This window comes from Pogona vitticeps, chromosome 5, assembly GCF_051106095.1.
Source record: "Pogona vitticeps strain Pit_001003342236 chromosome 5, PviZW2.1, whole genome shotgun sequence".
NCBI lineage: Eukaryota > Metazoa > Chordata > Lepidosauria > Squamata > Agamidae > Pogona > Pogona vitticeps.
Window position 1 is genome coordinate 14,930,248 of NC_135787.1, and position 16,273 is coordinate 14,946,520.

The 16,273-nt window shown below is 43.1% G+C and overlaps 1 protein-coding gene across 9 annotated transcripts in view; it reads right to left on the bottom strand.

The window, feature by feature from the left end:
* FAM13A (family with sequence similarity 13 member A) overlaps positions 1-16,273 on the bottom strand; it is a 177,466-nt gene that overhangs the window by 64,055 nt on the left and 97,138 nt on the right. For all 9 annotated transcript variants that reach the window (XM_078394557.1, XM_073001961.2, XM_078394558.1 and 6 more), the window contains one exon: positions 4,159-4,200. In XM_078394557.1, coding sequence (XP_078250683.1) covers positions 4,159-4,200 — 42 coding nt within the window. The remainder of the gene's footprint in view (positions 1-4,158; positions 4,201-16,273) is intronic.

Sequence of the window (16,273 nt, forward strand, 5' to 3'; positions counted from 1 at the left end):
TCTATGCCTCATAATGAGAAATGTAACATGCTGGTATCAGAAAATACATGGATGTGCCATGGGGATGGCAAGCTGGTAGTACGGAGGTACAATGGCTTTGCTGTGGTGTGGGAGTGATGGGACTTCTGCTGATACTTCTAGGGTGAAGAACTCCTTTCCTGAATTATAGATGCAGTTCTCAATGGAGGCTGTTGGGAATGTGGTCAGCCTCAAGCTGTTTCAGTGGGCTGGAAGTCAGAAGGGCTTCCACAGAGTGAGGAGAGCTTCTCTGTAGCTTGTTGAATCAGGTGGCTCGACTATGGCAAGTGGCTGAATGACGGTGAAGACATGGAGTCTTGGGCGCAATCAATGTCCTCCAAAGTGATCTGAGGCAGACCAAATTGTCCTGCTCCTTGCTCTGTAGTGGAACTGAAGGCAAGGCTTGGGGCTCTTCAGACTTTGGCTCCAATTTGGTCTTTTTGGCTTTGCTGGACTTCAAATCAATATGCTTCTTCCTCTTTTTAGCTGTAGAGGAAGACTTTGGCTTAGGTGCTGATGTAGATCTTGATACTGGATGCCTGTGATCGACCCTGAGGGGAGGTGTTGGTTAAGCAAGTTGCATATCCCGAGATGCTGAATCATTCTGAGATCTTACATAAGCAGATTCAGGCTGAATTGCCTCCATTAGTGTCTACTGTTTGGATAATGTCTTACTGCTGGAAGGATAGAAACGGAGGTTGCTGCTTCTTTAGAAATGTGTTGTTGCTTCTTTAGAGATGCGCTTTCTTCCACAAATAGAATTTAAGGTGGGATTGTCAGTTCTTGATGGCCACTTTATAAAAGTCTACAGAACTGACAGTTCTGGGTCCAGTGTCCCACGCTCAAGCAGCAAAGACACTTTGAGCTTCTGTTTGTGAGAGGGATTTTGTTAGTGCAACTGGTGCATGTTTTGAATGGGCCTGTTGGAGCCATGAGAAGCAGGAAGGCCTCAGGGCAATGATAACGAATTATTTTATTTCTTTTTCTAATGAGGAATACTCATGAAAACAATAAATGAATTAAGGAAGACGACAAAGGGCAGGGAGAAAATGGATGACGAGAAGGTAAAGGCTCTGAAACAATCCAAGAGATGTTTTCTCAATCATGGCTGAAAGGAAACAGAAGGTTTACCATATGGTGGTGGACAGAACTTGCATACTGCAGGGGATCAATCTACCAGACTTTTAAGGCTCTGGAATGTTCCAACGGAGTTTTGTGCATTTGCAGAAATAACCCACATGCATGATTCACAGAGACAACGAAGAAGAAGAAGAAACTTCAGGGAATGATGTGTACAAACCCAGACTGGTGTGTTGCCTTAATTAAAAGACACTGCTGTATTGGCTATGCTACTAGGGCCCCTTCAAGCTGTTTTACCACAGGACTATCATCCCAGGTGCCATTCCTCTATTTATGTATTACAGGAATGATCAGAAGCAGGCCTGAGACAAATTCTAAACCTAAAGATTTCTAGATTGCCATAATTTGCACGATATAACACATTAGGGAAATGTCTCATTGTAAAATTAATCTGCTATGAAAGCAGAAAACAATATTAAATGAGTTTTATTTTAAGTTATTGCAAAGATGGGAAATGTTATTCTTTTGAACTATAGATCCCAGGACACCCTGGTAAGGACAGACAGTGGCTATCTGTCATCTCTGAACAACAGAGGGGAATTCAGGGGTGTGTGTGTTTAAGGCTGCATTTCCTCCTGAAAAAGATCATTTTATATTTTGAATTTTTGCCCTCCTCTTTTTCTGATGTCCTTCCTATTCTCTCTACCCAGCAGGAGGCCAGGTGAAGGGCAGATTGCTCTAATCTGGATAAATCACTTGCACAGGATCTTTGAAGTCAGGCCAACATCCAGAACTTTAACTTTTTGCCCACCGAAATCAGACAAGATGTCTCTCTACCTCCGTTCCAAAAGTAGACAAAATACTTTTCTATTAATCATGGACTTTCCCCAACTTCTGATGGATTGTAAACTGTGAATGCAAGAGATTTCCTATTTAGGTTTTCACTCGGAAAGGGAATTACTTCGTGTTCTTGGAGCTGTTAACTATCCGGTTTCCCCCCAAATAAGACCTAACCTGAAAATAAGCCCTAGTATGATTTTTCAGGATGCTCGTAATGTAAGCCCTACCCCCCAAAATAAGTCCCAGTTAAGTGAAACCCTGCCCTCCACTATTGTGCAGCAACCAGAAGATGATGACATGACTGTATTTGAATAAACATCCCCTGAAAATAAGCTCTAATGCGTTTTTTTGTAGCAAAAATTAATATAAGACCCCGTCTTATTTTTGGGGAAACATGGTAGGTATTAAGAACTTTGATTTGGCTGGTGCTATACCTGTGTATAGTACACTGCTACTGCATCTGAAATGCATCTGATATATTAATTAATAAACATGGTTCTCAGTGGCATATAAAACATTAAAACTAGATGAAAATCCATTTGCTTTTGAACACATAGACTATACTACTTTCATATCTAAGACTTCTAGTCTTCTTAAGCTGTCTCTCCATCATCTCGAGCCATTCTCTATCTCTATTTTGTCTTTCCAATGTTATTTTTTAAGTGATATGACGAACTATTTTGAGATGTGTGGCTCCCAGCACTAGTCTACCATTGGTCTTCTGCTGCACACTACAAATGAAATTGTAAGTGACTTGACAATGCTAGGGGATATTGCAGTTTTTCTGACTCATCTTGTGATGTTCCATTAAAACTAGTGAACACTTCATAGCTGCTGGGGGAATAACAGAGGGGAAATCCAGTCACATGAACCACCATTTGGAACAGAGGGAAAAATAAGAGTAATCCTTTAAAAAGTAGAAAATCTTTAAAGCTGTATACTAAACACGTACTCCTGTAAGCATAATTGCTCATTCCTAGCTATGGGAGGTCCAAAACCCATGCTTAATGTACACCTTGGATTCAGAAATGTGTAATAGCAATGTTTAATTATCAAATACTTATGTTGCTCAAGTGTCCCTTGAAGTCACCGGTATTCAGAAGCTCACAGCTTATGAACTTGAAAGGTGTCTGGAAAATATGCAGCCACCAGTAATTAGCCCTGAACTTGGTTAATTCCTTTAGAAAGGCATCTAAAGCCCTGTGCACATGTTTCAATGCATCCATCATACATAGAACATGTGGAGAGGAAAGGAGGATTGTATCTGCTGCCCACAACTCGCAAAGTCAACATATTCAGTGGCTTTGTTTTCAGTATCCCTACCTTGAGATGAAGAGGGAGATGCTGAAGCAGGGCTATTGAATGCTTGGGTGTCAATCAGGACTTGTGGTCCGATTCCTCTCTCCATGTCAATGAGATGCATGAATGTGAATGCACAGCCAACTTGGTGTGGAACTGGTCAAGTGGGATGGCACAGAAAGGAGGGGTGGGACTGCTTAGTAGAGAGATGGGATTTCCAGAAGGGTAGCCATATTGGTTTTCCCTCATGTGTAGCAAAAGGAACACAGAATGTCGTGGCACCTTAAATACTAACTGGTTTTATTTGATTTTTTTGCTTGCACTCAAAGTGGGCTACGGTCCACAAAAGCTTAGGCCAAATCAAACTTGTCATATTTAAAGTGCCATAAAACTCTTTATGGTTCTTGTTGCTGAGGAGAGAGATAAAGTAGTGTGGGGGAGTGAGGGCGATAAAACCAGGCAGTTGGCGAGAGGGAGGGAATCTAAACAGAAAGCTGAGAAAAACAGCTTCAGTGTTAAGTTCATTACGAGTCCTTGTGTTGTTTATATGCAATTGCCAATCTTTTTTGGCCTTTTATCTTTTGTTTAGTATCTTTTCCTGTTTTGAAGAAACTCTGAAAAGTAATTTCGTAAATAGAACCCATATGAGAAAGGTTTGAACCCTTTTGCCTCAGGCTATAATTTAACTTAAAATCTCAAGTTTGCTTTGGTTAATCATGTATTGTGTGAAGAACTGCTTTCTTGTGGCTGGTCCTGAATCTACAGCCTCTTCAATTCACTGACTAAGAAAATTCCCAGCTGAATCTGATGGAATTTTCTTCTGGGGCACAGTGGTAAAGGTTTTTAATTGCCTTCCTCAGCACTGATTTCCTAAAAGCCAACTTCCCCACCAAGAAAATGAAAACAAACAGAAGTAAATACCTCAGATAGAAGGGTGACATAGGTCTTTCGTCCTCTTGGGAGCTGAAAACCAAACAAGACAGATTTGTCATTAGCAATTATGAGACAAATAAATTCAAGATACTGTATAACTTTTCTATTCTTTGTTTGCAATTTAATTTATATGACAGGAGCGTCAAGACTAGAGTGAAACCAGAGGCTGCAGCACTGAGAACCATATTTTGTTGCCTTCTTAAGAGAGGAGCTTGTGGCGACAGAGAGAAAAAAGTATTAATCTGCATTCTTCAAGGTTACAAAATCCCTAGTCACTTGCTTGTGCTCACCAAGGCAGAACTAGATAAACTGCTGAACTGTCAAGAGCCACTGGCAGCTGAGCAGCAAAACCTGAGGGATGATTTCTACAGCAATGATAAGGCAAAAATCTGCCACAAATGCAACTAGGACGTTGGGATAGGAGGGTGGAAAGCTTCCTGTCATTGCATACATGACTAATTTGCTCCTAAAATGAGGAATAACTTGTTCATGAAACAAAGAGTAAATTCCTACCAAAAAGAGTGGAGGGGAGAAAAGATAGCTATTATTTTATACCATGTCTTCCACCAGGATGGTTAAAGTGCAGCTTGAAGACCGTATGTGCCCCCCTCCCCCTCCCCAGCCAATTATTGTGGCCACTGTACTGTATGTTTTTCCATCCCTGTTGGGAGGGGGAGGAATCTGAAAAACTGTCCTCTTCTGCTTCTGGAAACTTCCAGAATATGATTTTGTTTACATAAGTAAATACGTAAACAATTATATATTAAAAGTGGGTGCAACTTCCACCCCGAACTGGAAGCAGGCTTCCAAGAATATTCTGTTTTTACTTTTCTATCCTTTGCTTTTTTTCAAAACTGCTAAAGTCAGCCATCTGTGTCCTACACCCTATTGTGGGGAACTGGTTTGGAGGCAGAATCCGAATCCTTCCGCTCCATCACGGGCCTCACATGCCACTGTGCAACACTCTATGGGTTGCACACTCTATGACAACACTGGCTTCCTGGCCAAAATGCAATCTGGGATGTCTCCTGCTTACTTTTGTTGGGAGTCAAGTTCTGTTCATTCCGTTTCCCTCCCACAGGAAGGGCAAAGTTGGAGACTTTCGGATGACATTTTGAGACGGACTGCTAGCTCTCAAAGTGCCAGCTGTATGTGGCTGTTTTGGCTCCCTTGACTTCATGATGCAAAAAAGGCTGGCCAGGGCAGTGGTGACTGTCAAACTGCAAAAGTCTTTGGCTTCTGGACCCCCATTCTTCTTGTCTTCTGAGATGGTGGGGAAACTGGGGAACCCGGCACAGTCAAGATGGAGGTCCTCAATGAGCCACGTTAGGCCCACAAGCTGAAAATTCCCTTTCCTTATCCCAGAGAGTGGCAGATCCAATGTATTGAAATCACTGATACCATACAAACAATGGCTCCCTCCTCTGCCCTAAGACAAAAATGCACACAGAGCCAACTCTGTATGTCTGGCACCATGAGCATCACTCCCATTTTGGTTCTCCTAGTGACTACCATTCAATGCCTATACTTGGTACACCTCCTACTGTAAAGCAGCTGATATAAGTCTCAGCAGTGAAATGACACAAGTTATAGAAACCGCATAGGCATTTGCTGTGCCCAATAGCAAATGCAGGCATGAACTTGTCAACCTACAGTGATTTGCCACCTATTTCTGCCACATATATTATGCCAATGTAAAAACTCTATAGGATTTCTGCCACAGTTACAAGCTGGCAGGGATGTGACAAGGACAATCTGTCTGTCAGACCTGTCACACAGCTGACCAGTCATGAAGGAAATATTATCAATATCACCAAGTCAGCTTGTACAAAACAGCATCCTAACAATGTGGGAAGGAATCCCCCCCCCCAAAAAAATTTTTAGAGGAAGAAATAATTCCAGCTACACTTACATTTGCCTACTGTTTCCTAAATCTGATCTCTTGGTCAAAGTTCCTTCTTATCAGTTTAACACCATAAAGAGGAAAGTGGGGCAGGAATAAAATAAAGCATGATAACACAGCAAAGATAACAGGATCCCACAATCAAGCCATCACAATAACAACCTCATTTTTATCTCACAGAAACCCACAAGTATAACCATGTAATAAAACAATTGCATACAAATGTTGATTTATTATTTATGCATGTTTGCATTTACAGCCTACAGTTTTTCCTGTGAGCTCAAGATGGCGTATGTGATTCCCCGTCCCCCAACCTGATCTTCATAACAACCCTGTGAGGTAGGAAAAGGCACAATTGGCCCAAGACCATTGAGTTTCTGACTGGGATTTGAGCCTAAATCTCCTGAACCACAGTCCAGCACTATGATGATTAGAACGAACTAGCTACAGAATCAACTGCAACCTCCATCCACCAACTCCAGCTCAAATCACTTGAGAAGTGGCAGCTGAAAAACTCACAACAACCTTGTGGGGTAGGTCTTTCAAACAGTTTGGGGTGCATTCCCCTCAGATCCATGAGGGTTGTACAGTAGTACCTACCACGCCACTAAAATTTAGTTGCGATTTATCCACCCCAAAAAGGAGCATTCTTCCTTTAAAACAAGATGCACATAGAACACAAATCTTGAGCTGAAGTGAAAATACTTCTTTTCTCCCACCCTGTCACCAAATCTTAGCAATGCAGCTGCACACTGAACAGTGTTGAGGGTAGGGGTCAGCAGATACACAGAAACTGGCATCAGGGTAAGCCTAGTTCTCACTGAAGTGTTGCATTCATGCCGGGCTACAGTGGGTTTGCCCAGGAGACCAAACATTACATATTCCCCCTGCAGAAAACAATGTAAGTCCCTGTATACAGAAAAATCGCATTTCAACCAGAAAGTAAAGCTTTTTACCTTCCTACCCAAAATTGCTAAGCAAAGGATCTTTTTTCCAGGACTATCAGGTCCAATGAATGAACCCCACTGCAGTCCAAACTGTCATCTAAGGGAATCTGTGCTTGTCAAAGAGCCCCAGGACCCTTTGAAATCTGTGCACGCACACACACATGCATGCACACGCACGCACGCACGCACGCACGCACACACACACACACACAGACAAAATAGAAATTTTTATTCCCCCCCAAACAACCTGGAGAAAAGCTTTGTTGTAGAGAAAAATCATGCTTCCTAGATATGTGAATTTTTTGTAGGGTTGGTGGGGGAGCCTTCACAGACCATAAAATTGTTTTGGGGGCTGCATAGAGGCAGTAAATCACGACTCCTACTCTTTCCCTAACAAAATGCCTAAATGACAAGTTTTGTCATTTAGGCATTTAGTTTCCCCATTGCCCAGAAATGTTCCTTTTAAGAGGCATACCTTTTCTATAGGTAAAACACTGACCTTCCCTCTAAAATGAATAATCAAGACAGCTCATGGAGACCTGTAAGGTCAGAGCTCGCTCTCCAAGGCTAATGTTTGCAAAAGGACTTAGGAGCCATTTGTATTTGTTCTGACACCAGAAATACATACACTCTCTCTCTCTCTCTCTCTCTCTCTCTCTCTCTCTCTCACACACACACACACACACACACACACAGAGGGTTTGCAGGTCATGTCATTCTCATAAAACATTTGCATACTCAAAATATCATCAATTGCTTTGGTTGTCAAACTATTTAATAGCTCACTGGTTTGACCTCAGATAAAAGAACCTTGCCCAGAATCAATCTGCTTCCAGGAATAGAAAGAAAAAAATATAACAAATGCAAACACTGGGATCAAATGGTCACAACTCTGACCTGGTCAGTGTATGCAGGAGACCAAGGTAATAGAATGGACTGTATGACACGAGGCTGTAGCTTTCATGGAACTCCAGACTGGAATGTTCCTGCAGTTAAACAACAATTAAAAAACACAACCCTCCTGCAGGCAGAAATTAGCAAAGCAGGGGGTGAAAGTTTTTATCCTAGTTCATTGCCAGCAGTGCTGGTTCTATATTTGCCTTGTTTAATTGTCGATTTCTTGCATTGTTTGGATGCTGGACCCCATGATCCTTAGAATACTTTCTTAATTGATCATTTTCTATTCAATGCAATTTCTAAGATAGAAAAGCATTAACAAGCATTCCGCAAACCGAAGCGGACAGTTCCATTGCCTTCAATTCCTACTTGCTATTTCTTCCTAAAACAAGCAACGTGGGGGAGGGTTTTTTAAAACAGAAAAATATTGCTCCCCAGGGACATGATTGCCCCAAACACTGTGTTCTGCTACTCATGTAGACCAGGCTTGTACATCACATTTCAAATGGGGAGAACACATAATTGCATCTGATGAAGTGGACTCTATTCCATGGAAAAGGATGCCACAATAAATCACCAGCTTTTCAAAGTGCCATGGGAACCTTATACTGCTTGTAGTGCAGGAGGAAAAAAATAACTAGTTCATAGAATGGAATAGTAGAATAACTGAGCTGGAAAGGGCCTATAAGACCATCGACCCCAACCTTCTGCTCATGGCAGGAATCCAGAGCAAAGCAGAACTGACAGATGGTTGTCCAATATTCTCTTGAATGCCTCCAGCACTGCAGCACTCACCACCTCCCAAGGTAACTGATTCTCTTGTCATACTGCTCTAACAGCTAAGACGTTTTTCCTGATATTCAGCCCAAATCTGGCTCCCTGTTGCTTGAGCCAATCATTATGTGTTCAGCACTCTGGGATGACTAGTAGACGTTGTCTAGAGGGACGGGGTAAAAATCAAATAAATAAATAAATAAATAAATAAATAAATAAATGAGAACAGATCCTGCCCCTCCTCTGTACTTCCAAGTACAGTATTTGAAAAGTGCTATTCTATTTCCCCTCGGTCTTCTTTTCTCAAGGCTACGATTGTTTTAACTGTAATGGCATACCAGGTTAACAGAGAGATCTTGCTGATTTTGGCTGAGCCTGCCAGCGAACTTTGTTATGTTGTCTCCCACCTCTTATCAGTCAGATGCAGTTTGGCAAGTCTACCCATTTTTCAAAATAGATAGTAACACCTTAGCTTTTGTAGGAGGACCTCAGGGGTATTTTCTGAATTAGGCTGAGATATTACAGGGTTTAAGCGGAACAGAAATCAGCTAATTAACTTCAGCCAGTGACGGATACCCCAAAGATAATGATGCTTTGGGGTTTATATTTAAACAGCATTCCTGGTTCTGGAGGGGGCATGACCTGACCCACAAGGTTTTTTCTAGCTACAAGTTTTTTATGACATGGACAAACAAGTGGCTCATTCAAAAATGCTGCTGCAACGACCTAGCTGGTACAGAGAAGGTTCCAGGTTCAAATCCTCAGCATCTCATGGGCTGGGAAGCTGCTGCCAGCAGTGGAACTTAGCCCATGTAGTGCAGTGATAAGAATGCTGGTCTAGAACCCAGGAAACCTTGGTTCAAATTCCCATGTGGCCACGAAACTCACTGGGTGATCATGTATCAGTTACAACCTCTCAACCCAGCCTTTGGGTTGTGAGGTTGCTATGAGAACAGAGAGGAGAGGAAAAAGAGCTACACAAGACTTGGCACTTACTGGAGAAAAGATAGGACATCGAAGAAACAAATAAGTCTATTTTAAAAACTAGTTATTGCTAGCCTATTACCCTCCAGATGGTTGGGACGGTAATTCCTACAATGTATCAGAGAGCTCTGATAGGGCAAAGCTGCAGGAGATGGAACAATGGACGGACACAGCATAAGACCACTCCCTCTCTTTCGAAAGGGGTGGTTGCAACCACCAAGCTCGTTGGTGGCTACTGGAGTGGAAGAAAGAGCAGGGAGTCCACACTTTGACCTGCCATCGCTCAGTAACTTCCCAGCCTTCCTTCCAAGAAATGGAGTTGCTTCCCAGGATCCTAAACACCTGGCAGTCTTGTCTCCTCACCATGCTCATTTTGCCAGCCCATCGGAGCTCACTGTATTTTCCCACATATAAGACTATACTTTTGTCTAAAATCTTTAGACTAAAAATTGAGGGTCGTCTTATACACGGAAGTAAGCTGAAGAGAGAACAAAAACAAGTGGAGGGGAAAGCAGGGATCAAAGCGATCCTGCAGCGCTTTGATCCCTTTCCCCCTACACTTGCTAAGCTCCACTTAGATTTCTTAATTTTGGATTAGAAAAGTGTGTGGGGGCGTCTTATACACGGAAAAATACGGTAATCTTTAGAGTTCTAAAAGCTCCCTTGTACTTACCCGAATCTGCTCATCCCTCGCAATCATATTCACATGCCTTCACAGAGTGTTCCAACTACCATCATGAGAGGTGACCAGGAGTGGGTTTTCTCTCCCTGTTCTGCAGAGCTTGAAAAAGAAGCAGTTTGTCTTCTTTTTTTAGGCTACAACTTTCAGAATTTCCCAGCCAATGTGATTGTTCTGAGACCTGTAGTCAAAAATAGTTACTTTGCCAAGCTCTCTCATTCTGCAGCACACCTTCTTGGCTGCTTGCTTTATGTTTATCAGGTTTTAAGCACCAGACCAAGCCCCTGTGCTCAGTTACCTGGGCATGTCCCACTGAACTGAATGGGTCTTACTGCTGACTAGAGAGGCATAGGGTTGCTTTTTTAAAAAATTCTGTCTAACTTTTTAATTGAACCACAATATTGTTTCAAAATCAACTGATTTTACTGCTGCCTGGATAGGGTATTTTAGTGGCTGTTTTAATGTTGCAGGTTTTCAAAAAGAGTGAAAACAACACTGCAAGCTTAGACGCAAACACACATGATATATGTATAGGGTGGGATATGATGTTTTAAAACAAACATAGTTGTCAGACAACCTTCCTTGGGAACAGAAATATCACCACCTGCCTGGAAAGAAGTTACAAGAGAGTATCATGTCTTTATTTTTCACCATATGACTCATATGGCATGACCACACGGATCAGCTAATTAGGTTCATGCAATAGACATCAGAAACTAGCTATAAATCACTGATGGTTTGGTGGGTGTGATCTCACTCAACATTATCTGCAGGATCCTACAAAACATCCTAATTAATATAAATACCATGTTTGCGTCAACCTGCAATTGTTTCCATTTCTCCATGTTACGTTCTTAATAACATGTTTACATGGGGAGTGCCATTTCGCTTCTATTGCTTTATTTCTTAAAGGGGAGAGCATGGTGAGAAGTGAAAGGGGAACTATCTGTTTATTACTTGCATGCTGGCAAGAGTCCCTGGATGGCAAGACAAAAAAAAAAAGGGTCAGGACAAGGTGGAGGGAATTAGTGATGCTTGTACGCCAGCCAAAGCTGCACCCTTCCTTTGAATCCAACAGTAGCATGTTAATACAGACCAAATATTAGATTCAGTTGCGCAATGACAAGAACTAGGTTTCTGAGCAACAGCAAATATGGACTGCAGGTCCGAGTCTGAAAACTTGGTTGAACCTCAAGACACCACAGTATTTTAGCAAGAAAGCCAAGATTTTCCTTCTGCATCTAGAACATAAATTGCACACGCTGCCTTAGGACATACTCGCAAAAACGCAGAATAACTTCAGCGAATGCCTTAACTTCTCCCCGCTTTTAAGAATGTGTGGCAGAGTTTATTTCAGTACTGTTCAACTGCAAAGCCATTTGAGAGGCAAGGTCCAAAGTACCAACACCGTCTCACTCAGCTTATCGTGAAGGTACATGTATGAACAACTTCTGCAAACCAAATTAAGCACAAGTTCCTGCAGTGGTACTGGGACAGTAATTCACTATACGCTCTCCACAGGCAAAAGTCTTCAGGCAGAGATCACTGAGAAGCTAATGGGATACTGCATATCAGCTTGACTGGTGCACAGGTCAGAAAATCAACCCGTTCATTAAATACTGAGCATAGCATGGGCCTGAAGCCTTAGATTATCTCTCTTTCTAACTTAATTATTTGCAAGTGGTCATAAAGCAGCTAATGGGTCACGTACACAGCTTAGTCATGTTTATGTATTTGTTATCAAGTCCTCTACCTCCTGAAAGCTCAGCTGTGGAAGCTACTGCAGGCTACAAAACACCAAGCCATTTTAGTAAAACGCCACAGAACAAGTGTGGGCAAAGTGTGGCCTAGGGCTGCATGCAGCCCACCCAAGCTGTTTTTGCTGATCCCTGCTCTACTCTTTTCTTGTGTGTTCCAGGAGTGTGTTCCAGAGTGTGTTCCAGGACCGCGCGCCGAAATTCTCAAATTTTATATCTGGCCTTAATATGGTAAATAGGAAAGCCAATGAGATTTGCATAAGCCGGGTAGTCAGGAAAGTTTTAAGGATCAGATCATACTTTTGCACTATTAAAGAGCAGGCCGGGTAGGTGGGGCTCGTCAGCCATGGAAGGCAGCCCATCCAGGAGAAGGAAAACTCCAAATTCAAACCTCCACTGCCTTGTGGCTATATCCACTCATGGAAAAGGCTTCAGGAGTTAACCTCGAGGCAAACTCCGGAGCTGGAGTCCCGAAGGCAGCATGTGTCGTTCTGCCAACTCCTGCGACATTGCTGGAACCAGTTGTATTGGCTCTTGCCTTTCCATTGGACCATTTCAGTAATGTGGAGAGGGGGGATCTGCTGCTTGGGTAACAGCCTATCCTCCATATTACCTTACCCGGGCTTCATGCTCTGGAGAGGACACGCCTCGATTCAGAGCATGTTACCATAGTCTCTCGAGACTGAAGGATGCCTATGCTGCTCTACTCAGATTCCCCTCCTTTCACACACCAACAAGATGGATTTTTCAAAACTGCAAGGGAACTTCTCTCTCTCTCTCTGTGCGTTTGTGTGTTCTTTTTTCGTGCAGCCTTCAGGACTGACAATAGTCTTCACTCCACTATAAAACATAAAAGAATACTCAAACAAATTTCAGAGAGTGCTTTGCACAATGCGGTAGTATATACCGTTTTTTTCTGTGTATAAAATGACACTTTCCCCTAAAATAGAGGAAAATTTGAGGGTCATCTTATACACGGAAGGAGGGGGGGAGGGATCAAAGCACTTTGATCCCTGCTTTCCCCCTACACATTTTGCAAAGAAAGTGGAGGGGAAAAGCAATTCCTGCTTCCCCCCCAGACACACTTTCATTGCAAAAAGCTGCTTTCCCCCCCATACTTTTGTTGCTCTGCTGGCTGTCAATCTGTTTCTGGGCAGAATTCAAAGAGATGGTTCTCGCCTATAAAGCCTTAAATGGCTTGGACCCAAGGTACTTCAAGGACCACATCTCCCTTTACGAGCTTGTTCAAGCGTTACGATTATCAGGAGAAGTCTTCCTCTGGTCCTGGCACCTTCACAGGCGCATTTAGTGTGGATATGGGAAAGAGCCTTCTCTGTTACTGCTCTAAGACTGTGGACTTCCTTCCCACAGATGGCTAAGCTGGCCTCATCTTTACTGTATTTCCAGAAGAAGGCAAAGTCCTTTCTATTCAGGCAAGCTTCCCTTGAGTGAATGGCTGCCGAGTGGGGTTTTTTATTTATTTATTTATTTTTACAATGGATTGTGGTGCCTTGTTGCTTTTGAATGTGTTTCAGTGTTGCTTATGTTTTTTGGTATTGTATTCACTGATCCTTTTTGTATTGTATACTCACTTTTATTAAATGCTGCCTTTTAACTATTGTAAGCCACCTTAGGTCCTTTTAAAGAAGGCAGATTAAAAATATTATAAACAAACAAAAATAAAAAAATGTTCGTGAATTATTGAATTCCTAGTGCTGACATGCCCAGTTATGAGACGGACAGCAAGCAAAAGAAGAAAACACATTAGGTCTACTTCAACAGCATTGTGGCTGAAAACTCTATTAGCATCTTAAAAACTGAAATTTAATTTGGCATAAACGTTATAGACTATAACTCAGTTCTTCACATGCAACTAAAAAACTGGGATATAGTCCACATATGCCTACGCCAGTTCAATCTTACTGTTTTTTAAAAAGTAATTCTTTACCTTCCTGTCCTGTGCAAGTGAGAAAATTAATTTAAAAAAAAATAGAGAAACCTGAATGCACCACAAGCCAAAGCTTTTACCATGCAACATTTCTCTTCTATCATTAAGGGAGGGCAAGCCACTATATGTAGTTGGAAAGTTACTATTACACTTCAAAAGGAGTGAAGTTACCCACTGTTAAGTTACAATCATAATAAAAGGCTGCTATGTCTTTACTCTTAGAAAAATGAATTAACTGCAAGACTCTTACTATTTCTAACAAATTACTTCTAAGTTCTCTTCTGTACTTATCATAACCTTCACTGTATTCAAGGGCCCGTCGCCAATGTTTCCTTCCTAAGCAAGGTGGTCGAGAGGGTGGTGGCCGATCAGCTTCAGGCGCTCCTGGATGAAACAGATGCCCTGGATCCATTCCAGTCGGGCTTCAGGCCGCGCCATGGTACAGAAACGGCATTGGTCGCCCTGTGTGATGACCTATTGAGGGAGGCCGACAGGGGCAAACTGTCTCTGCTGGTCCTCCTTGACATCTCAGCGGCCTTTGATACCATTGACCACGGTATCCTCCTGGGGAGGCTCACTGAGTTGGGGATAGGTGGCCTGGCTCCGTTCCTTCTTGGAGGACTGTCCCCAGAGAGTACAGCTTGGGGAGAGCGTCTCGGCCCCATGGAGCCTCAATTGTGGGGTTCCACAGGGGTCGATCATCTCCCCAATGCTGTTTAACATCTATATGAGGCCGCTGGGTGGGGTCATCAGGGGGTGTGGAGCCTTGTGTCATCAGTATGCGGATGACACTCAGCTCTACATCTCCTTTTCACCAACTGCAGGAGATGCCATTCTGTCCCTTCAGCGCTGCCTGGAGGCCGTACTGGAATGGATGCAGGAGAACGGGCTCAGGCTGAACCCGGACAAGACGGAGGTACTAAGGGTGGGCGCCCCTACAGTTGGGGATTTGGGAAACTCCCTCTCTTTTGGGGGAGTGACCCTGCCCGCCAAGGATGGGGTCCACAGCTTGGGGATCCATCTGGACCCGGCGCTCACCATGGAATCCCAGGTGGCGTCTGTGGTCTGTTCCGCCTTTTTTCATCTTGGGCGGATAGCCCAGCTGCGGTCCTACCTTGACGTTGGGGCGTTCACCACCTTGGTGCATGTGCTCGTAATCTCAAGATTAGACTACTGTAATGCGCTCTACGTGGAGCTACCTTTGAGGCTGCTGCGGAGACTACAGGTGGTGCAGAATGCGGCGGCCAGATTACTTAGTGGAGTGAGAAAATACCAACACATTTCACCCACTCTGGCCGCATTGCATTGGCTGCCCATCCGATTCCGCATCGACTTCAAAGTGTTGATGCTCACGTATAAAGCCCTAAACGGTTTAGGACCTCGATACTTGGCGGAACGCCTTCTCCCACCAAGATCTACCCGTGTCACTCGTGCGAGCCAGGAGGTGAGGCTGAAGAGCCTAACGCCGAGGGAGGCCTGGAAGGAGAAGACAAGAAATCGGGCCTTCTCGGCGGTGGCTCCTCGCCTCTGGAACAACCTACCTCCTGAGATTCGCGTGGCTCCCTCGCTGGGTATTTTCAAGAATCAATTAAAAACATGGATGTTTAGGCAGGCCTTCCCATCAGATAATTCCTGACGCCCTCTTCCCCTTCTCCTACAGCTTTTCCATTCTGTTTAATATTTGTATTATGTAAAACTGTTTTTATATGTTTATTTATTGTTTTTTTTATGTTGTTAGCTGCCTAGAGTGGTCCTGACACGACCAGATAGGCGGGATATAAATAAAATAAATAAATAAAGGGTGGCACTTCACACATTTTATATCAGATGCATCATTTATCAATTGTCCTACTGTTAAATAATAACAGATTTCCCCTTCAAAAGCAGACACAGTAGCCTTTTGCCATTGTAAAAGCCATTGCTTGTTTACAGTCCCAGGATCTGGCATGGGCCCATACATGTGGTTCAAAGTGCATGACTAATAGTATGATTAGTCAAGGCTCAAAGGCGAGAACAAGAATGACATTTTCTGGGGTGGGGAGAAATGGCAAGCAGAGATCACACTTTGAGCTTTTCATCCAAAGAGTTCATGAAGATTCACTTGCTCTTCCCAATCCCCAGAACATACAGAAGAATAGAGAACAGCTTTGCTGAAGAGTGTATGCGTTCAGATTGCATATGGACTCTCACTGGACAGAATGATTCTCTCTGCCT